General features: G+C 56.5%; 1 protein-coding gene across 5 annotated transcripts; it reads left to right on the top strand.

Moving 5' to 3' along the window:
- Positions 1-79: 79 nt before the first annotated feature.
- FHIP2B (FHF complex subunit HOOK interacting protein 2B) lies at positions 80-16124 on the top strand. 5 transcript variants are annotated; one of them, XR_009696404.1, is made up of 19 exons: positions 80-209; positions 5196-5274; positions 8262-8434; positions 9028-9132; positions 9412-9534; positions 9749-9976; positions 10087-10280; positions 10814-10922; positions 11149-11225; positions 11560-11749; positions 12345-12490; positions 12601-12729; positions 12871-12961; positions 13279-13422; positions 13765-13905; positions 14126-14226; positions 14462-14827; positions 15397-15516; positions 15691-16124. XR_009696404.1 is itself a non-coding variant. In XM_061163933.1 (17 exons), the coding sequence occupies exons 1-17, from the start codon at positions 165-167 to the stop codon at positions 14598-14600; spliced, it is 2214 nt and encodes a 737-aa protein (XP_061019916.1). In that variant the 5' UTR covers positions 80-164; the 3' UTR covers positions 14601-16124. The 5 variants fall into 5 exon arrangements, 2 of the variants coding, with proteins under 2 accessions (XP_061019916.1, XP_061019918.1); XR_009696403.1 differs by having other exon boundaries at positions 15397-16124; XR_009696402.1 differs by having other exon boundaries at positions 14462-15516.
- Positions 16125-17427: the final 1303 nt, after the last annotated feature.

Genomic DNA, 17427 nt, shown 5'->3' with positions numbered 1-17427 from the left:
CAGGCCTCCTCGGCGACCCCGCGCCGGGCAGGGCGGGGGCTGCGGGGCGGGGCGGCCGGGGCCCCGCCTCCCTCGCTGCGCCTCCGGGTCGCCGCCTGCGCCCGGGAGCTGCTCCGCCGCCGCCCCGGAACCGGGAACCGGGAACCGGGAACCGGGCCGCAGTCATGCTGAGCCGGCTCGGGGCGCTGCTGCAGGAGGCCGTGGGGGCGGTGAGGCCGGAGGGAGGGGGGCCGGAAGGGCGGGCGCGGGGCCGGGAGAGGAGCCGGCGGGCGCGCGGGCGGGCGGAGGGCGCAGGCCGCCTCGGGGAAGGGACCCCTACCCGGGCCGCGCGGAGCCCCGTCCTGGGCCTCTTCGCTCCCCCGCCGCGCCCCCTCCCGGAGCCCTCTTCCCGTTTCCAGTGGCTTCTTTCTTGATCGTCCCTCTTCCCAGCTTTTCTCCAGGTCGCTCCAGCCCCTAACCCTTCTGCCCGAATTGCTTCCTGTTTATTTTCCCTGCTCCCGGAGTCTCCCAGTTCCCAAACTCCTCCGTGCCGAGTGCTCCCCTGTCACCCAGTAATTTCTTCCTCAGATTCCCCCCAAGTCCCCTCCCCCAGCCTGTGGCCCTTGCTCCTCCCCCGCGCTCCTCCCTTCCTGGTCACCTGGCCTTAAAAAATAGCCGCCCCTTCCTCTGGTTCCTTGCCCTCGGACGCCTCCAAGACCTCACTCGCGCGGTCGGCCCTCTCACCTTCGACTTGGGAAGTGCAGGCCCCAACTGCCCAAGTCCCCAGGAAGGGTACAGATACAGTCCAAGTGTGTGTGGGGGGGGCGCCTAGCCCAGGAAACAGTCTTATCCTGGGTACAAGTGCCGTTTCCAGAAGTTATCTCAATCCCAGGCTACCCCAAGCCCCATTGACCTTGAGTCCTGAAAGGCCAACTCTGGTGGCGCCTGGGGTGGCCAGGGGGCCAAGGAGTTTGTGTTTCTGCCGTTTTCTGTTGGGTTTGAAGGCTGGTCAGAGGCGCCCACAGTTCACTCAGCAAGATAAAGGTGCTGGTTTAGATAGGGTAGGCAGGATGCCTTCCAGTTAAAGTAACCCTGCCAAGAATCTGCCTGTGAAGTTAACAATTCTTTTGTCCATAGTCTAAACTCTCCTAATCGATCAGTTGAGTGTATCAAATGTTCTCGGGAGAAATAGCCTTGGGTTCTGTCCCTTTCCTCCTCAAAGCGTGCCTGGGTGCTCAAGCTCTCAGCCCAGTCGTGTCTGACTCTCTGTGACCCCATGGACTGTAGCCAGCCAGGCTCCTCTGTCCATGGCATTTCCCAGGCAAGAACACTGGAGTGGGTTGCCATTTCCTTCTCCAGGGGATCTTCCCGGACCAGGGATCGAACCCACATCTCCTGCATTGGCAGGGGCTTTCTTTACTGATGAGCCGCCAGGGAAGCTCCACCTCTCCAACACACAGCCCAGATCAGGGCTTATGAATGGGAACAGTCTCAGCCTTACGCAAGCTTGTGAAGAAAGTGAAAAGTTCCTGCTCTCTCAACTCTTTCACCTGCCCCAGCCCTGCCCTTGCAGGCACCTCGGGCCGTCCTGTCTCTGGAGGGGGTTCCAGAATGATCTCTCCTCCCCTCCTCTCTGTGCCCAGGCAAAATAGCTGTCATCTTAGAACATAATCTGACACTCCTTCATACCTGTCTGGGAGAGCGCCAGACACAAGGTGGGTGGACAGCACAGGCAGGACCCTAGCCCCGAGGAATGAATTTCTAATGCTTCCTCTGTAGAAATTTCAGTGTCTGGCTGAAGGTGAGTTGGTGGTCAAGGGAGATATTTTTAGGCAGGTGTCCTTAGGCCTCTCAGTATACAACATATAGTTGATGCCCTAGAAATTTGACTGGTCCCATGTGACCACCAGGGGAGATGGGGGTCCCCTCTCCCTCCTCAACTCCAAGCTTGAGCACAGATCTTCCCAGAGCTGGGTCACCAGGTTAAAACCCCCAGCAAGTTGCTTGACTCAACTTGACCCAGCAAGTGTTAAGGAGAAAGAGTGCTCTTTTCTGCCCCCTTCTGACAAAACAGAATAGCAATCTTTACAGTTATTTGTAAAAAAAAAATATATATATATATTATCTTTAAAAAGAAATTTGGTGCAGTTTCTTTATTCTGGAGTTACAGTAGCTAACAATATATTCAGGTAAAGATTATCTGATGGGTTTTTTTTTTTTTTTTTTTTTAGCTCTAATGGTTGTTTTGGCTAACTTTTGTTCTGTTTCTCCTTTTTTTTTTTTTTTCCTGGGTTGTTCTTTTTTGGTTAAGTCCAGCTTAAGGCTTCAGGAGACTATAAGTGAATTTTCAGGTTAGATGAGACCCCATCACAGGCCTGTGAGACGATCACAGTGTGGTTAAGGGTCAGAGGGTTTTCCCAGAAGAAGGAACTGTGGGAAAGGCTTAAGGAGTTGTTTGTTTTTTTTTAATGTATTTCCATGTTATTTATTTATTTTTATTTTGGGCTGCACTGTGTCTTCGTTGCTGCTTGTGGCTTTCTCTAGCTTTGGCATGTGGGCCTGCTCTCTGCTGCGGTACTCGGGCTCCTCATTGCCGGGGCTTCTCTTGTCATGGAGCACTGGCCTAGGCACACATGCTTCAGTAACTGCAGCGCTGGGCTCAGGAGTTGCAGCTCTCAGACTCTAGGTGCATGGGCTCAGTAGTTGTGACGCTGTGGATTTAGTTGCTTCATGGTATGTGATCTTCTTGGACTAGGGGTCGAACCTGTGTCCCCTGCATTGGCAGGCAAATTCTTAACCACTAGGCCACCAGGGAAGTCCAGGTTTAAGGAGTTTGCTGAGATATTTTAGTAAGTATCAATGAGTAGCACTCTGTGCAGAGCCCTTTAGGGACTCTCAGAGATAGAAACACAGAACCCTGGCCTTCAGGGAGCTCACAGTCTCCTACAGAGATGATTGTTCACCCAACAGTAATAGCATCATGTAGACCGTGATAAGATTCAGTCACTCCATGTGGTCTGTGTGTTTGGAATGACTGTGGGAGGTGCCACTCCCATAAAGTTCGTGGCCCCCACAGCTAACTCTGAAAGAAGACTGCCCAGGCCGCCAGGGCAAGGGACAGTATCTCTGATTCAATGTCATTTCTTCCTCCTCTTGTCATAATGGCCTGCTAAACCTTCGTTCTGCATTTATCTCCTACACACCCACCAGATGACTCTTCCTCAGGAGCTCAGAAGATGTTACTGACCTGCACCCAACTGTCTGCAAAGAAAAAAAAAATGGACTTCTTGGTTTTGCCAAGAAGTTCAATGCCCCACACATCCATTCTTGTGCTGGACACACTTTGCAAAGGTCCTTCTGCAGGAAACGTCTCTCCTATGTCTCTTATTGTTGAAATCAGACCCAGCTCTTCGGGTTTTAGTTCCCGCATGACCTCGGCATAGCCTCTTCATTTCACTTGTTGGAACTGACCCGTCCTTGCCCAAGGGTCACTGTCCACCTCTCCTGTGTTCTCACCCTACTACCACTTCTTTTCTTTTATTTGACTGCCCTGGGTCTTAGCTGCCACATGCAGGATCTTTGATTTTCATTGTTGCATATGGTATCTTCTGTTTGTGACATGGGGCATCTAGTTCTGGACCAGGGATCAAACCCAGGTCCCATGCATTAGGAACATGGAGTCTTAGCCACTGCACCAGCCACGGTCTCACACTGTTTCCTGTAGTTGAGTCATTCAGTGAATTTTATATTCTCTTCTCCTCCATGGCACGTTCCCGGAGGACTGGCTCTTAGACATCGTGGTGTGGCTCATAACATCAGGCGTGGTGTTTCGTTCATGGTAGGCATCAGCAGATACCTGCTGAGGGAGTTATGGAAGGAGGAGACATCCTGTCCTGTGGCGCAGTAAAGCATGAAGTTAGAGAGAGGTGCGTCCAGGGACCCTGGAGACCGCTTTGTGGAGGTGGTAGCTTTGAGTTGGACCTCACTGGGGACCGCTAGGACCTAGACGGGTGTAGGGAGATATACAGGGTCTCCTAGGCAGAGGAGCAGCTGGAGGAAAGACCATAAGGTAGGGATGTGGGTAGGGACTACTGGAATATGCATTTTTCCCCTGGGAACATTTACTCTGCCAGAAAAGAGAAGAAATGCCCTTTTTGGAGAAGTTTTCAGAGGTAGTGGTTGTTACCAGTTCAAGATTAGTTCCAGCTGGGGCATGGGAATGGAGAGGTTGCTTTAGGAGAAGGGGGAGATTTGAGGGCTGCTCGTGGAAGATCAGAATTCGCTGGGGTGACTGAAGGAGCCAGAGGAGGTGTGGACAGGAGTAGAACTGAGAGAAGGTAGGGGTGCGAAGCCTGCACTGTGAACCAAAGATGCAACACGTCATAAGTAAGGTGGGCCTCCCACGTGGCACAGTGGTAAGAACCTGCCTGCCAGTGCGGGAGACCCGGGTTCAATCCTGGGTCAGGAAGATCCCCTGGAGAAGGAAATGGCAACCCACTCCAGTATGCTTGCCTGGGAAATACCATGGACAGAGGAGCCTGTCGGGCTATGGTCCATGGGGTCACCAGAGTTGGACATGACTTAGTAACTAAACCACCACTTTTGGTGGGTGCAAGCCACATGGCACGTGGGATCCTAGTTCCGGATCAGGGATCCAACTGGCGCCCCCTGCATTGGAAGCACAGAGTCCTAACCACTGGACCCCCAGGGAAATCCCACTTGCTTCATGTTCTAACATTACCCACCTGGCTGAACTGAGTTGTGGCGGCCTTCAACCCAAATTTTCAGACTCTCAGAGTGACATGGACCTGGATGCTTTGTCTCTGCCACATTTTCCATTTGGATTTTGTTGTTTTGGGGGTGCTCTCCTGTTTCCCTCCGTGCACCTCTGATGTAGTAGAACCACGCTGTACAGAAATGATCTGTTTCTATGTCTGTTTTCCCTACCAACAATCTTAGCCACTCTGGGACGGGGGACAATCATGACATGTTTCAGGACCACAACATCTCAAGGAGGGAGGGGGTGTCTGGGGAGAGGACACAGGAGATTATTGGCAGATATGAAGACAATGTGGAGATGTCTTGGAGAAAATGTGTTACTAATTCATTTTGAGAACCCAGGATCCCAAGAGCCTCCTCCAGGGCCCAGCAGCCATCCAGCAGATGGGGGGTATGTCCTAGTGGTAGCACTTAGGTTGTGTCTGCTCTCTCCACAGCGGGAGCCCAGCATTGACCTGCTGGAGGCCTTCGTGGAACACTGGAAGGGCATCACGAACTACTACATCGAAAGCACAGGTGGGGCCTGGACTCCTTCCATGCAGGGATCCCTGGAGGGTGTGGGGAGCGAGGGTGGGTGGGGGTCACCCCACAGCTCAGAGATGCAGGCATCCTGGGGAAGGTGACATCCACTGCCCACTTCAGAGTGGGGGCTGCCCCACCCTGACCTTCCAGGTAGGGACCTGTGTGAGTAGGAGCAGGGACAAGGAGGTGGGGTCTCACCGGCCTGACTCTGCGTCCCAGAGGTTGAACTCCATTCGCCCTTAGCTGGGCAGAGCGTCCAGGCCTTCAGTCCCCAGGTGCCTGTGCCCAGGGCTTACTGACTAAAGAAAAGAAGTGGGATAAATTCCTCTTTTCCTTGAGCCAACTTCGAGGGCATTTCCCTTGTAGAGACCTGGCATAGGATGAGAAGAAACCAAGGCATGTAGCGTGCCTGGTCCTTCTCCCCCAGCTGACACTCTAGCTCTGGTTCATCTGGGCCCATCAGGATCCCTCACTGAGGGGTCAGCGTCTCATTGGCTGCTTGGGAATCGGTATGCTGGGCTTGATGGAGATACACTGGTTGCTAGGTAACCTTCCCTGCATTCCTAACCTTCTGAACTCCTAGAGTTCAGACTGGGGGTTGACTCCAGTTTTGTTGTTTGTTGTTCAGTCGCTCAGTCCTGTCCTGTCTGACTCAGTCCTGTCTGACTCAGTCCTGTCTGACTCTTTGTGACCCCATGGACTGTAGCCCGCCAGGCTCCTGTAGAGTTTGCTCAAATTCATGTCCATTGAGTTGGTGATGCTGTCTAACCATCTCATCTACTATTGCACCTGCCATCTGCCTACACCTTTCCTAAAGGCTTTCCTTCCATCCTGAGTCAGCCCCAAAATTAAAAGTGGCCTTAGGACACTCTGAGGGACCCTCTGAGTGTTCTGTTAGACCCAGGTCCTCAGTCTTGGCACTGGTGACATCTGGACGGGCTCGGTCTTTGTTGTAGGGGGTGGGGGGTACGCCATATATTCAGCAGCAACTCTGACCTCTCCCCGCTAGGTGCCAGTGGCACCCCCTCCATTGTGATGAACATAAATGTCTCTCCAGACACCGCCAGATATCCAGGGGAGCAGGGGCAACACTGCCCCCAGTTAAGAAGGATTGCTTTAGGTGTTGCAGTGGTTAAGAGTCCTTGCTTCCATAGCAGGGGGCACAGGTTCAACCCCCTGGTCAGGGAGATAAGATCCTCATGCTGCATAGCAGCAAAAAAAAAAATCCTGATCCATACCAATAGGTCATTTTATGGGATTAATATAAATGTAAAATATATAATATTTTATATATTAATATATAATATTTTATATAATCTAAAATAACAAGCAATATTTTTAAAAAAGAATGCTTTAGACTGACGATCTCTTTTTTTAAATTGAGATATAACTGACATATAACATTATGTTAGTTTCAAGTGTACGACATACTGATTCAATACATGGATATGTTGTGAATTGATCATCACAATAGGTCTAGTTAACATCTGTCACCACCCATAGCTACAATTTTTTTTTTCCTGTGATGAGAAATTTTAAGATCTTCTCTCTTAGCAACTTTCAAATATACAGTATTATTAACTGTAGTCTTCATGCTGTACATTACATCCCCAGGACTTATTTTACCTCTTAAATTTTGCACCTTTTAGACTGAAGATCTCTTGTCATGGAGTCACAAGCAGAAAACTAGGAAAAGTTCTAGAACTGCCTCAGGTCCACCTGGGGCTTCACCTGGCCCAGTCCATTAATTGCCAGATGGTCCTTGGACCAGAGGTGCAGGGCTGGGTGAGGTGAGCTGCCTTGCTCAAGAGCCTATGCTTTCAAGAAAAGCTAGGGGGTGCTGCAAGGCCAGTCCCAAAGTACCAGAACTTTCTTTATAAAAATCCTCCACCCTCTGAGACTGACTAAGAAAACTCCACTAACCAGCAGGACGTGGGCATCAGGCAGTGAGTTTGAGTCTGAACCCATGGTCATAAATGGATTTTTTTCAGCTTCTTAAAAATAAGAGAAAATAGAGTATTGTCTTCCGTGAGTATAAAAGAGACATAAATAGGCCCCTGGAGGTTATCTGTTAGGAAGCTGAAGACAGCTTCTAAGTTATATAACAGAGACCCCTGAGCCCATAACCTCTCACTCAGGCCCAGAGCTGGCCGGCAGCCCACCAACTGTCTTTCCCCAGGATTCAGAGAAAAAACTGCTGCTTGCTTTTCTCTAATAAACTGCTTGGACCTGCGCACATGCCCTGTCAGATAGCTATATCCTGAGCTTCATCTAGAAGGTCTTTTTAGCTAGTGCGTGCTAAGTCAGTTCAGTCATGTCTGACTCTTGCAACCCCATGGACTGTAACCCACCAGGCTCCTCTGCCCATGGGATTTTTCAGGCAAGAATACTGGAGTGGGTTGCCATGCCCTCCTCCCAGGGATCTTCCCCACCCAGGGATCCAACCCATGTCTCTTAGTCTCCTGCATTGGCAGGCAGGTTCTTTACCACTAGCGCCACCTGGGAAGCCCTTTTTAGGGTTAGCTAGAGAGGCATCCCCCACTCCAGTACTCTTGCCTGGAAAATCCCATGGACGGAGGAGCCTGGTAGGCTGCAGTCCATGGGGTCGCGAAGAGTCGGGCATGACTGAGCGACTTCACTTTCACTTTTCACTTTCATGCATTGGAGAAGGAAATGGCAACCCACTCCAGTATTCTTGCCTAGAGAATCCCAGGGACAGGGGAGCCCCGTGGGCTGCCGTCTAGGGGGTCGCAGAGTCGGACACGACTGAAGCGACTTAGCAGCAGCAGCATCAGCGAGGCATCAACTATAAACTTCCCTTTGCTCTGGTCTTTGAAGAAAACTGCTAACCTGGCCTTCTCCAGGTTGTTCGCTGTCTACCGCCCCCCACCCCACCTCCCCTAGACCCTGTGGGTTGACCCTTTAAGCCACAGTATCCCTGGACTTCACGCCATTCACCTTGTTTCCTGGATCTCTGTTAGATGAAAACACCCCGGCCAAGAAGACAGATATTCCCTGGCGGCTGAAGCAGATGCTGGATATCCTGGTCTACGAGGAGAAGCAGCAGGCGGCGGCTGGCGAGGCGGGGCCGTGCCTGGAGTACCTGCTGCAGCACAAGATCCTAGAGACCCTATGCACGCTGGGCAAGGCCGAGGTGGGCCGGCCCTCGGGCGCCTCTGGAACCTTCCGCCCGAGCCGGGGCCCCGGGGATCCAGGTCTTTCTACCTGTGCGCCTCGAGTCCACCCTAGGGCGGGGGGTGGGGGTGGGGCGGGGTGCGGCGTGAGCTCGGCGGGGACGGGATCACTGCGGATGGCTCAGAACAGCCGCCCCCCTCCCAGGCTTCAGGCCCTCGCTGCTTTGCTGTGGTGGCGCGTTCTCGCTGTCGCTGGCTTGAGGACATGCTCCCTTTTGTTCGGTCCCCGTTCGTTCATCAGTGATGTACTGAGGACCAACCATGTACCGGCCATGGCCCAGGTGCTGGGGACCCGACAGTGATTGAAACAGGCGAAAATTCTAGTCAGGCGCATCAAAGGAGCCCACGGACAGTATGTTCAATAACGATAAGGTTAGGGACAAAAATTAAGCGAGAAAGGGGCTGGGCAGCAGCAGGAGGCCAGTTTCCTAGGGTGAGAGGAGGCGGCGCTGGTGGAGAAGGCACCAGCCCTCCCGCGCAGTGAGGGGCGGAGCGGTCCAGGGGGGCGTTGCCTCGCCGCCTGACTGACAGGCGCTCTGTCCCCGCCCCGCAGTACCCACCCGGCATGCGGCAGCAAGTGCTGCAGTTCTTCAGCAAGGTGCTGGCCCAAGTGCAACACCCGCTCCTGCATTATCTCAACGTCCACAGACCCGTGCAGGTGAGGGGCCCGGAAGCTGAGGGGTGTCCGGGGGTGAGGCCTGTGCTTTCAAGCAAAGCTGGTGGGGGTGGGGGTGCTCCAAGGCCAGACCAACGCACCAAGACTTCCCTGGCAAAACACTCCTTTCTGAGACTCGAAAAGAGCGCCCCCCCCAACCCAGCGTCTCCATCAGGCCTTGGGCACCGTGCCACAGGACTTGAGTCTGAACCCGTGGTCGTGCACAGATTCTGTTCCCTGCTGCCCCATCCCCCTCTTCTCTCTGCCCTGCTCCCCTTCCAGAAGCTTCTCCGACTTGGTGGGACAGTTCCTGGATCCCTCACAGAAAAGGAGGAGGTGCAGTTCACCACCGTCCTCTGCTCCAAGATCCAGCAGGACCCAGCCCTGCTCACCTACATCCTAGAAGTGAGCGCCTCTGGGGAGCAAGAGGGGGAGGGCCCAGACCCCGGGGCAAGCCCCCTGTGGCCCTGCTGAAGGGGCAGAAGGATGGAGCAGGTACTGGGGAGGCACTTGGCAGGTTCCCCTCCAGCTCTACACTGAGGCGCCCTTTGGACTCCCAAGGGGCTGTCATGGAGAATGGTCTGCACCACGGCCTGGCCTTACCCATCCTCCCTTGCAGGGTAAAAAGACTATTGGTAGGAAGAAGGCATCCAGAGAAGCCACTGCCCCGCTGAGAGAGGCAGCCAGTGTCAGGGACAAGGACCGCCCGCCGAGCAAGGCTCCCGACAGTGGTACCTGCGGGGCCTGGGCCTCAAGCGCCCAACTGCCTGCGGAGACCGAGGAGCCAGATGGACCGATCGGGGAGAGCAGCCTCATTACCTCCCTGATTGGCTTGTGCAAGAGCAAGGTGCCAGCAGCCCCCAAAACGCAGGGGGTGGGGACGGGGTGGGTGGGTTGCTGGGAGGGCACTTGTGGGGATCAGCCACAGGCCCCTGAAGTCCTGCCCTTGCCCCCTAGAAAGGTCGGGTGGCCCTGAAGGCCCAGGAGAACCTGCTGCTCCTGGTACGCGTGGCGTCCCAGGCGGCCGCCACCTGCCTAGTGCAGAGCAGCACTTGTCCTGCCGTCGTCGAGCGCCTCTGCCAGCTCCACCAGTCCCTGCCCAGCTCCCTGGACCCTGCAGACATTGCCGCTGTAGAGGGCATCAGCTGGAGGTAGGTGTGTAGCCGGGGAGGCCAGGTCTACACTCTCAGCAGCTGGAAGCCCTACCTGCCATCTTCCTGGTAGCCTCTCTTGTTTTCCAAGGGGGATGGGGACCCCTGCTGGCCACCCTCCTCCTGAGGTTATAGCCCATGCCAGGGGCCTTCTCACCCTCTGGGAAAGCATCACTCTGGTTTCTGCCCTCAGGGAAAGTGAAAGTGTTAAGTCAATTCAGTTGTGTCCAACTCTTTGCTACCCCATGGACTATAGCCTGCCAGGCTTCTCTGTCCATGGGATTCTCCAGGCAAGAATACTGGAGTGGGTTGCCATTTCCTTCTCCAGGAGGTCTTTCCTACCCAGGGATTGAACCCAGGTGTTCTGCACTGCAGGCAGATTCTTTACCTGCTGGTTTGAGCCACCAGTCTGTCCTCAGGGCCCCCAGTAGAATGGCCCTCCGGCAATGGAGGTTCCAAGGCAAAGGGCGAAAGAGCCCACTTCCTGGCTGTACCTGAAGCAGGCTTCACACACCTCCCTCGCTCCCGCGCAGGTTACCCAGCGCCCCGTCTGATGAGGCTTCCTTCCCGGGCAAGGAGGCCTTGGCTGCCTTTTTGGGCTGGTTCGACTACTGTGACCACCTCATCACAGAGGCACACGCGGTGAGCAGAGCCGGCGCTCCTCCCCACCTCCATCTTCATGCTGCTCCGTTCTGTCTCTACCTGGAGGACCAGGGTTGGGGGGGTCTCTTGGGAGCTGGATGGGGCCCAGGATCAGCAGACCCACTCTGCTTGTTATGTAAGGCTCTGTGCAAGGACACAGCTGTTTCTCTGGAAAATGGTCGGTGGTCGGTAAAACGCGTTTTAAGACGTGCTCTTTGGCACCCAGGTGGTTTCGGATGCCTTGGCAAAGGCTGTGGCTGAGAAGTTATTTGTGGAAATTCTGCAGCCCCAGCTCCTACACGTGTAAGTTCTATCTGGTTCCCTCCAGGTGTGGCTATGCTCCGGGCGAAATGCCTACCCCACCAAACCCCTTCCTGTGCTGGCGGCCAGGGACCTCCTTGGCCAGAGTCATGGAATCAGGGGCTCCATGGGCCGATGATGCCCCTCACACACCTGTGGCCCAGAGCCATGTGGGCTAACCATGGCCTCCCACCCTCGGACTCCAGGACCTCCAGTGGAGCAGGGAATGAGCAGAGCAGATGCCAGCGAAGCAGGAAGGGCTCTGCGCCTCCACCTGGCCCTCCCCGGCCTCCTCTGCTGGCCTCTGCCTGTGTGGCTCAGTGGGCTCTCCCCGTAGGTCCGAACAGAGCGTCCTGACATCCACTGCCCTGCTTACGGTCATGCTGCGCCAGCTCCGCGCCCCGGCGCTGCTGCGGGAGGCGGTGGCCTTCCTCCTGGGCATGGACCAGCAGCCTGCAGCCCCCGAGGACAGCCCCCGCACCCTGTGTGCCCACCTCATCAGGCACTGTGACCACCTCTCTGATGAGGTGAGGCGGGCGGCCCTCCTCTCTATTCACCTGCACCCCACCTTGCCCACAGGATTTCCAGAAGCTTCTTCCCATTTTCATTAGCTTTCAAGGCGGTTCTACCCTTGAGGCATTAAAACCCAGCTCCCTCTCCCCTCCAAGCAAAGAAAAAGACAGTGACCCAGTGATTAGTAGCCAAACTCTTTTGTCCCGCAGTATTTTTCTCTGATTACATACTTATGATGACACTTTTTATTTTTACAAAGTACTTTTTTTATATTCACCTGGCTTGTTGGAGGCTGACAGCCACTCTGTGAGGTAGGCGAGGCCGGTATTCCATTTTTCAGACATGGAAACTTAAGGTGCAGAGGAGCCAATTGGCTTGCCTGATACCACACCTCAAATTAGTTAATAGAACTGAGACCAGCCAGACTTCTGGTTCTCGGGCCCGCACCCATTTGCTCCCCTGGAAACCTGCCACCTGAGCCCCTAGCCAGGGGAGGCAACCCCCCCCCCCCATCCTAGGGGACCTCTTCTCACCCGGGTGAGCAGTTTCCAGGCACCCCCGGAGGCCCGCATGGGGAAGGGGTCTTGCGCTGATTCCTTCTTGCCCCAGATCAGCATTGCCACACTGCGGCTATTTGAGGAGCTACTGCAGAAGCCCCATGAGCAGATTGTCCGGAGCCTGATCCTGTGCCACCTGGAGGGCCGCGCTTACGTGGCCCGTGGCTCGCCCGAGCCCGAGAGCTATGAGGACACCCTGTGAGTGAAACCTGGTGCCTTGGGGAGGCCTTGGGCCACGCGGAACCCCCTCCCCTGGCCGCCTGCTGGTTCCTATGTTCACTGGTGCTGCGCTTTTCTGCCCGGCGCAGAGATCTAGAGGAGGATCCCTACTTCACCGACAGCTTCCTCGACTCTGGCTTTCAGCCCTCCGCGAAGCCTCCCCCGGCCCCTGCCACCAACCCCGACGGCAAGACAGCGGTGACCGAGATTGTCAACAGGTAGGGGCCCATCAGGAAGTCCAAGCCACCTGAGCCCTGATGGGGCGCAGGCTGGGACGGAGTGCTCCCGGGGGCTGGGAATGGAGCAGGGCAGCCCAGGCTGGGCCTCCTCCCCACATCTAGGCTCCTCCTGTCTCTCAGTTTCCTCTGCCTCGTTCCTGAGGAAGCCAAGACGTCGGCCTTCCTGGAGGAGACGGGGTACGACACGTACGTCCACGACGCTTACGGACTGGTGAGTGCGGAGGCCTCTGCCAGTGCCGGGTCCTCACCACTCAGAGTGTGGGGCCGACGCACTCCGCCCCTGTCATCTCCAGCCCAGCGCGCCCAGCTCTGGCCACGCGCCCGGCCCCGTCTGCCTGCGTGGCTCTCCCCGTCTGCTGCACCTCTGCCCTGGCGTGTGTTAGTCACTCACTTGTGTCTGACTCTTTCTGACCCCATGGACTGTAGCCTGCCAGGCTCCTCTGTCCATGGGATTCTCCGGGCAAAAATACTGGAGTGTGTTGCCATTTCCTCCTTGGCCCATGTCCTTAACTCTCCTGCCTCTTTTAGTTCCAGGAGTGCAGCTCCCGAGTGACACCCTGGGGCTGGCCACTGGCTCCCCCACCCCTGGACCCCCATGAACCCGAACGGCCTTTCTTTGAGGGTCCCTTCCTCCAAATGCTGTTTGACCGCATGTCCCGGATTTTAGAACAGGTAGACAGCAGGGCTGGGCCCTAGCCATGGGGTGAGGTCTCTGGAGTCCTTCGGGAGAGCAGGGCCCAGCCCTGGGGGTCCAGTCATCTTCCCTTTTCGGGCTCCACGACCCCCCTCAATCCCCACCTCTCTCCAGCCGGGAAGCCCCGTCTCGCCTCTGCTTCACACGCCTTAACACGTCCTGGCCCTCAGCCCCAGGGAACCCATGACACACACATCACGTGCATCTCCAACCCCCGCACACGTTCACACTGGCCAGGCACAGTGCTGGGGTGGAGGGGGCAGGGGGAGAAATGCTCAGCACCCCTGCCAACCCTCGCTCGTCCACTGCGCCCCCCGCAGCCATACAGCCTGAACCTGCAGGTGACCTCAGTGCTGTCCCGGCTCGCGCTTTTCCCCCACCCCCTCATCCACGAGTACCTCCTGGATCCCTACACCAGCCTGGCCCCTGGCTGCCGCAGCCTGTTCTCTGTGCTCGTCAGGGTAAGGGTGCCCGGGCCGGGCCAGAGGAAGCATGCCAGTGCTGGGGGCAGGAAGGGAGGGCAGTGGGATGGGGGCGGGCTGGGGGCTGCAGGTATGGGCACCCTTGCCAGCACCAAGGGAGAACACAGGTACCGCCCACCCTCCCATGGTTTGACCAGGCCAGGGACCCCACGGCAGGTTCTCTGGTCTCCTCGTCAGTCCCCTCTTGTTCCCGCTCCAGGTGATCGGGGACTTGATGCAGAGAATTCAGAGGGTGCCCCAGTTCCCAGGCAAACTGCTCCTGGTGCGCAGGCAGCTGATGGGCCAAGTCCCCGGGGAGCAGTAAGTACCCGAGGGAAGCGGGTGCCCAAGGAAAAGCCCTGGGGTGGCATGGCGTGGGCTTCCGGACAGGGGGCCACCAGGGCAGGGGCAGAGGAGGGCCCGTTGCTGAGACCTGTGGTCCCTCACGGATGCTCAGAGGTGGCCATCCCTGGGTAGTGCCTCACAGACACTGGGATGTCCCGCTGGGCACACTCCTCACACTTCCCAGTTCTGACCCCTGTGCTGTCTCCCTCAGGCTGGACCACCAGACCTTCCTCCAGGGCGTGGTCGTCCTGGAGGAGTTCTGCAAGGAGCTGGCTGCCATTGCTTTCGTCAAGTTCCCCCCACATGGTCCTCACCTGCACCTCTCCAAACCCCCGGAAGGGCATGTCTGAGTCAGGAGGGGAGACTCCCGTGCACGCCTCTGCCCAGGAGCTGCCCCTGCCTGGCACTGGTGCCGCCACGGCTCCTGGAGCAGGAGGTCCAGGGGCTGCCTTGGCTCCGTCTCTTCATATCCCAGGGGCTTCTACCTGTGGGGGTCTGGCCTTCCGCTCTTGGGTTGACTCAAGACCACCTTGACCTGTTGGCTGCACCAGACTGGATTTCAAGGAATGGGTCTCAGGTACCAGGAACCAAGGAGCCAAGGAGGTGGCTTCCTGGGCAGCACGGTGTCCTTGGGGCCCTCTCTGGGGAGCTGGGTGACAGCCAAGTGAGCCCCCAGACCCACAAGTCTCGTTTCTCTGCCTGTCAGCTGTGTCCACGGGTCTTCTGTGGCCGGAGCCAAGACCTGAGACTCAGTGGGGAGTGAGTCAGTGGCTCTGAGGCTGGTCAGGCCCCTGGGCCAGAGAGATAGGGACACGGCCCTGCCTCTGTCCCACTCAGTACCACAGATGCCGCTGACACTTGATGCGTTTTCTCCCGCCTTCTCGGTTTAACCCTTGGGGAAGGGGCCATGGATGGCAGGGGAAGCCCCTCTTCCAGCTCGCCCTCCTAAAGACTGTTGCGAAATTCCCAACAGCCTCGTGGCAAATGCCCAAAGCACGTTCCGCGCCCAGGCGGGGGCAGCTGCTAATGAGAAGCTTGATGCAACTGCAGCCAGGGCAGGAGAGGGCCTGGGGAGCCGGGGGGCTGGATGCCAGGCTCCGGCTCCAGCTGGTTTCTCGCTGGCGCCTTCTGAACCCGTCTCGGCAGGTCCACAGCACCTGGGCAGAGGGGCTCAGAGACCCGGGGAGGCCAGGCCTCGCCCCGAGCATTCGGCTGGGGTTCTCCACAGAATACTGTTCCCAGCAGAGCCAGAAGGTCCGGGTCCAGGTGAGGCCAGGGTGCCCACCGGACCACAGCCCCTCCCCACCCCCCCGCCCTGACCCCAAGGCCTGGCAGGGTGGGGCTGGGGCACAGGCAGTCCTTTGCGGTGCCGTTCTCCCAGCGTGCCCTCTGCGGCTGGGGCTGCCACCCCACCCGGCCCAAATCTGTCTCGACCTGCAGGAACACACAGGCGGCGCCAGGCATTACCTCACAGCAAACTGCAGTTGCTGGCTTGACTCCTGGGCAAGGAGGAGCAGGCCAGAGCCCCTTTCGCTTCCTTTTCCTGCCCATGCCGCTTCTAGAAGCCGGCCACAGGTTGCCAGGAGGTGACATGAAAGCAGAGGAAACTCAGTGACCTCTACCTCTCCTGCATTCCTCCAAGCTGGGGAGGATTTAACTGCTGTTCCTGAGGGCACCGTGCAAGTCCCTGCAGGTGTGTGTGCCCATGCATGGGTGTCAGCGTGAGACGAGGGGGTGAACTGGGTCTGGACTCTTCGATTCAGAAAGAACGTTCGAGCATCTGGGAGTCAGACCCTCCCCTCCTCGATGCACTTGGGCATGCACACGGCGTCTCCCCAGACAGCATGGCAATAAATGGTGTGGTTGCGTGGTCACAGCTGCCCCATTCTTCTCTGCCCTCCCCGTGTCTTTCTGCCCAGGGCTCCACTGCTCATCCAGGCACATCTTCCTCCTAAAGAAGACGAATTCAAGTCCTCTCCCAGCACAGGAGCAGAGGGGGGACAGTGGGTGTGTGGTGGGGGCGAGTGGTAAACAGGGATGGGCTCTGGCAGCGCAAATGTGATGCTCCCCCAGCGCCTGCCAGGAACCAGGAAATCAGCCTCTCTTGGGCAGGGAGCTCTATTTCTGCTCGGCCTGCCTACAGCTGAGAGCCACAGCTCCAGAGATACTCTAGGGAATGGGCCACCTGGGGCATCTGTGCACAAGTCTCCTTTGCAGGGTTTGTGTTGCGAAAGGTATGACTGCTTTAGTGATGAACAGTGGGCCTGTTTTATTTTCTGCAGCACTGTGCGGTGTGTGGGATCTAGTTTCCTGACCAGGGATGAAACCCATGCCCCCTGCATTGGGAGTGTGGACTGCCAGGGAAGTCCTGGGCCTCATATTTAAAAGAATCTAGTCCCTGAGTGCGTGGAGATCCTCTGGGGAGGAGGGCCACCAAGAGTCCTCCAGGGAAGGCAAGAGGGAGGGCTGATAAGTGGCTTTCACCTCCTGGCATGTCCCAGTCATGTGGGTTGCTTTTAAAAATACCGATGCCCCGGTCCCACCCTCCACCAGTTAATCAGATCTCTGAGGGCACACCCACAATTGTTCTTTTAAGGCTCTCCAGGTGATTCTAGTGGGCACCCGGGGTTGAAAGTGCAAGAGTTAGGTGCTTAGTCGTGTCTGACTCTTTCTGACCCCACGGACTGTAGCCTGCCAGGCTCCTCTGCCATGGGATTCTCCGGGCAAGAATACCAGAGTGGGTTGCCATTCCCTTCTCCAAGAGATCTTCCCGACCCAGGGATCAAATCCAGGTTTCCTGCATTGCTGGTGGATTCTTTACTGTCTGAGCCACCAGGGAAGGGTTGAAAACTACTATTAATAATAGGCTAAATAATGGAAGTAAAGGTCACTGTCCAGTGTGCTTACAGAGCAGTGGGTCCCTCAGACACTAAGAGAAGGGATCCAAAATAAAAGGGTTCGACTCCTTCATCTGGAAGCTAGTCTTCAGAGGGAACAAGAGCTCCTAGCACAGCTCCAGAGGTCAGGAAAACAGGATGGTGGCCCAGAGAGGCAGGGCAGGGGCCTCGAGGTTTTCCTGGTCCTCGGGCATCAGAGTGGAGTTACGTCAGAAGGGAAACCCAGCCAATATCTTCCCTGCTCAGAACCAAAACTGTACATCAGTGATGCGTGTATAGC

Source organism: Dama dama, chromosome 16 (assembly GCF_033118175.1).
Source record: "Dama dama isolate Ldn47 chromosome 16, ASM3311817v1, whole genome shotgun sequence".
NCBI lineage: Eukaryota > Metazoa > Chordata > Mammalia > Artiodactyla > Cervidae > Dama > Dama dama.
This window is presented reverse-complemented; position numbering and strand designations above follow the sequence as displayed.

Excerpts from the sequence above, each read along its gene's own strand:
- FHIP2B (XM_061163933.1), top strand. The coding sequence starts at position 165 with ATGCTGAGCCGGCTCGGGGCGCTGCTGCAGGAGGCCGTGGGGGCG. Across the intron at positions 9,133-9,411 it reads ACGTCCACAGACCCGTGCAG|AAGCTTCTCCGACTTGGTGG; the intron begins GTGAGGGGCCCG and ends CTCCCCTTCCAG. Across the intron at positions 12,491-12,600 it reads GAGAGCTATGAGGACACCCT|AGATCTAGAGGAGGATCCCT; the intron begins GTGAGTGAAACC and ends TGCCCGGCGCAG.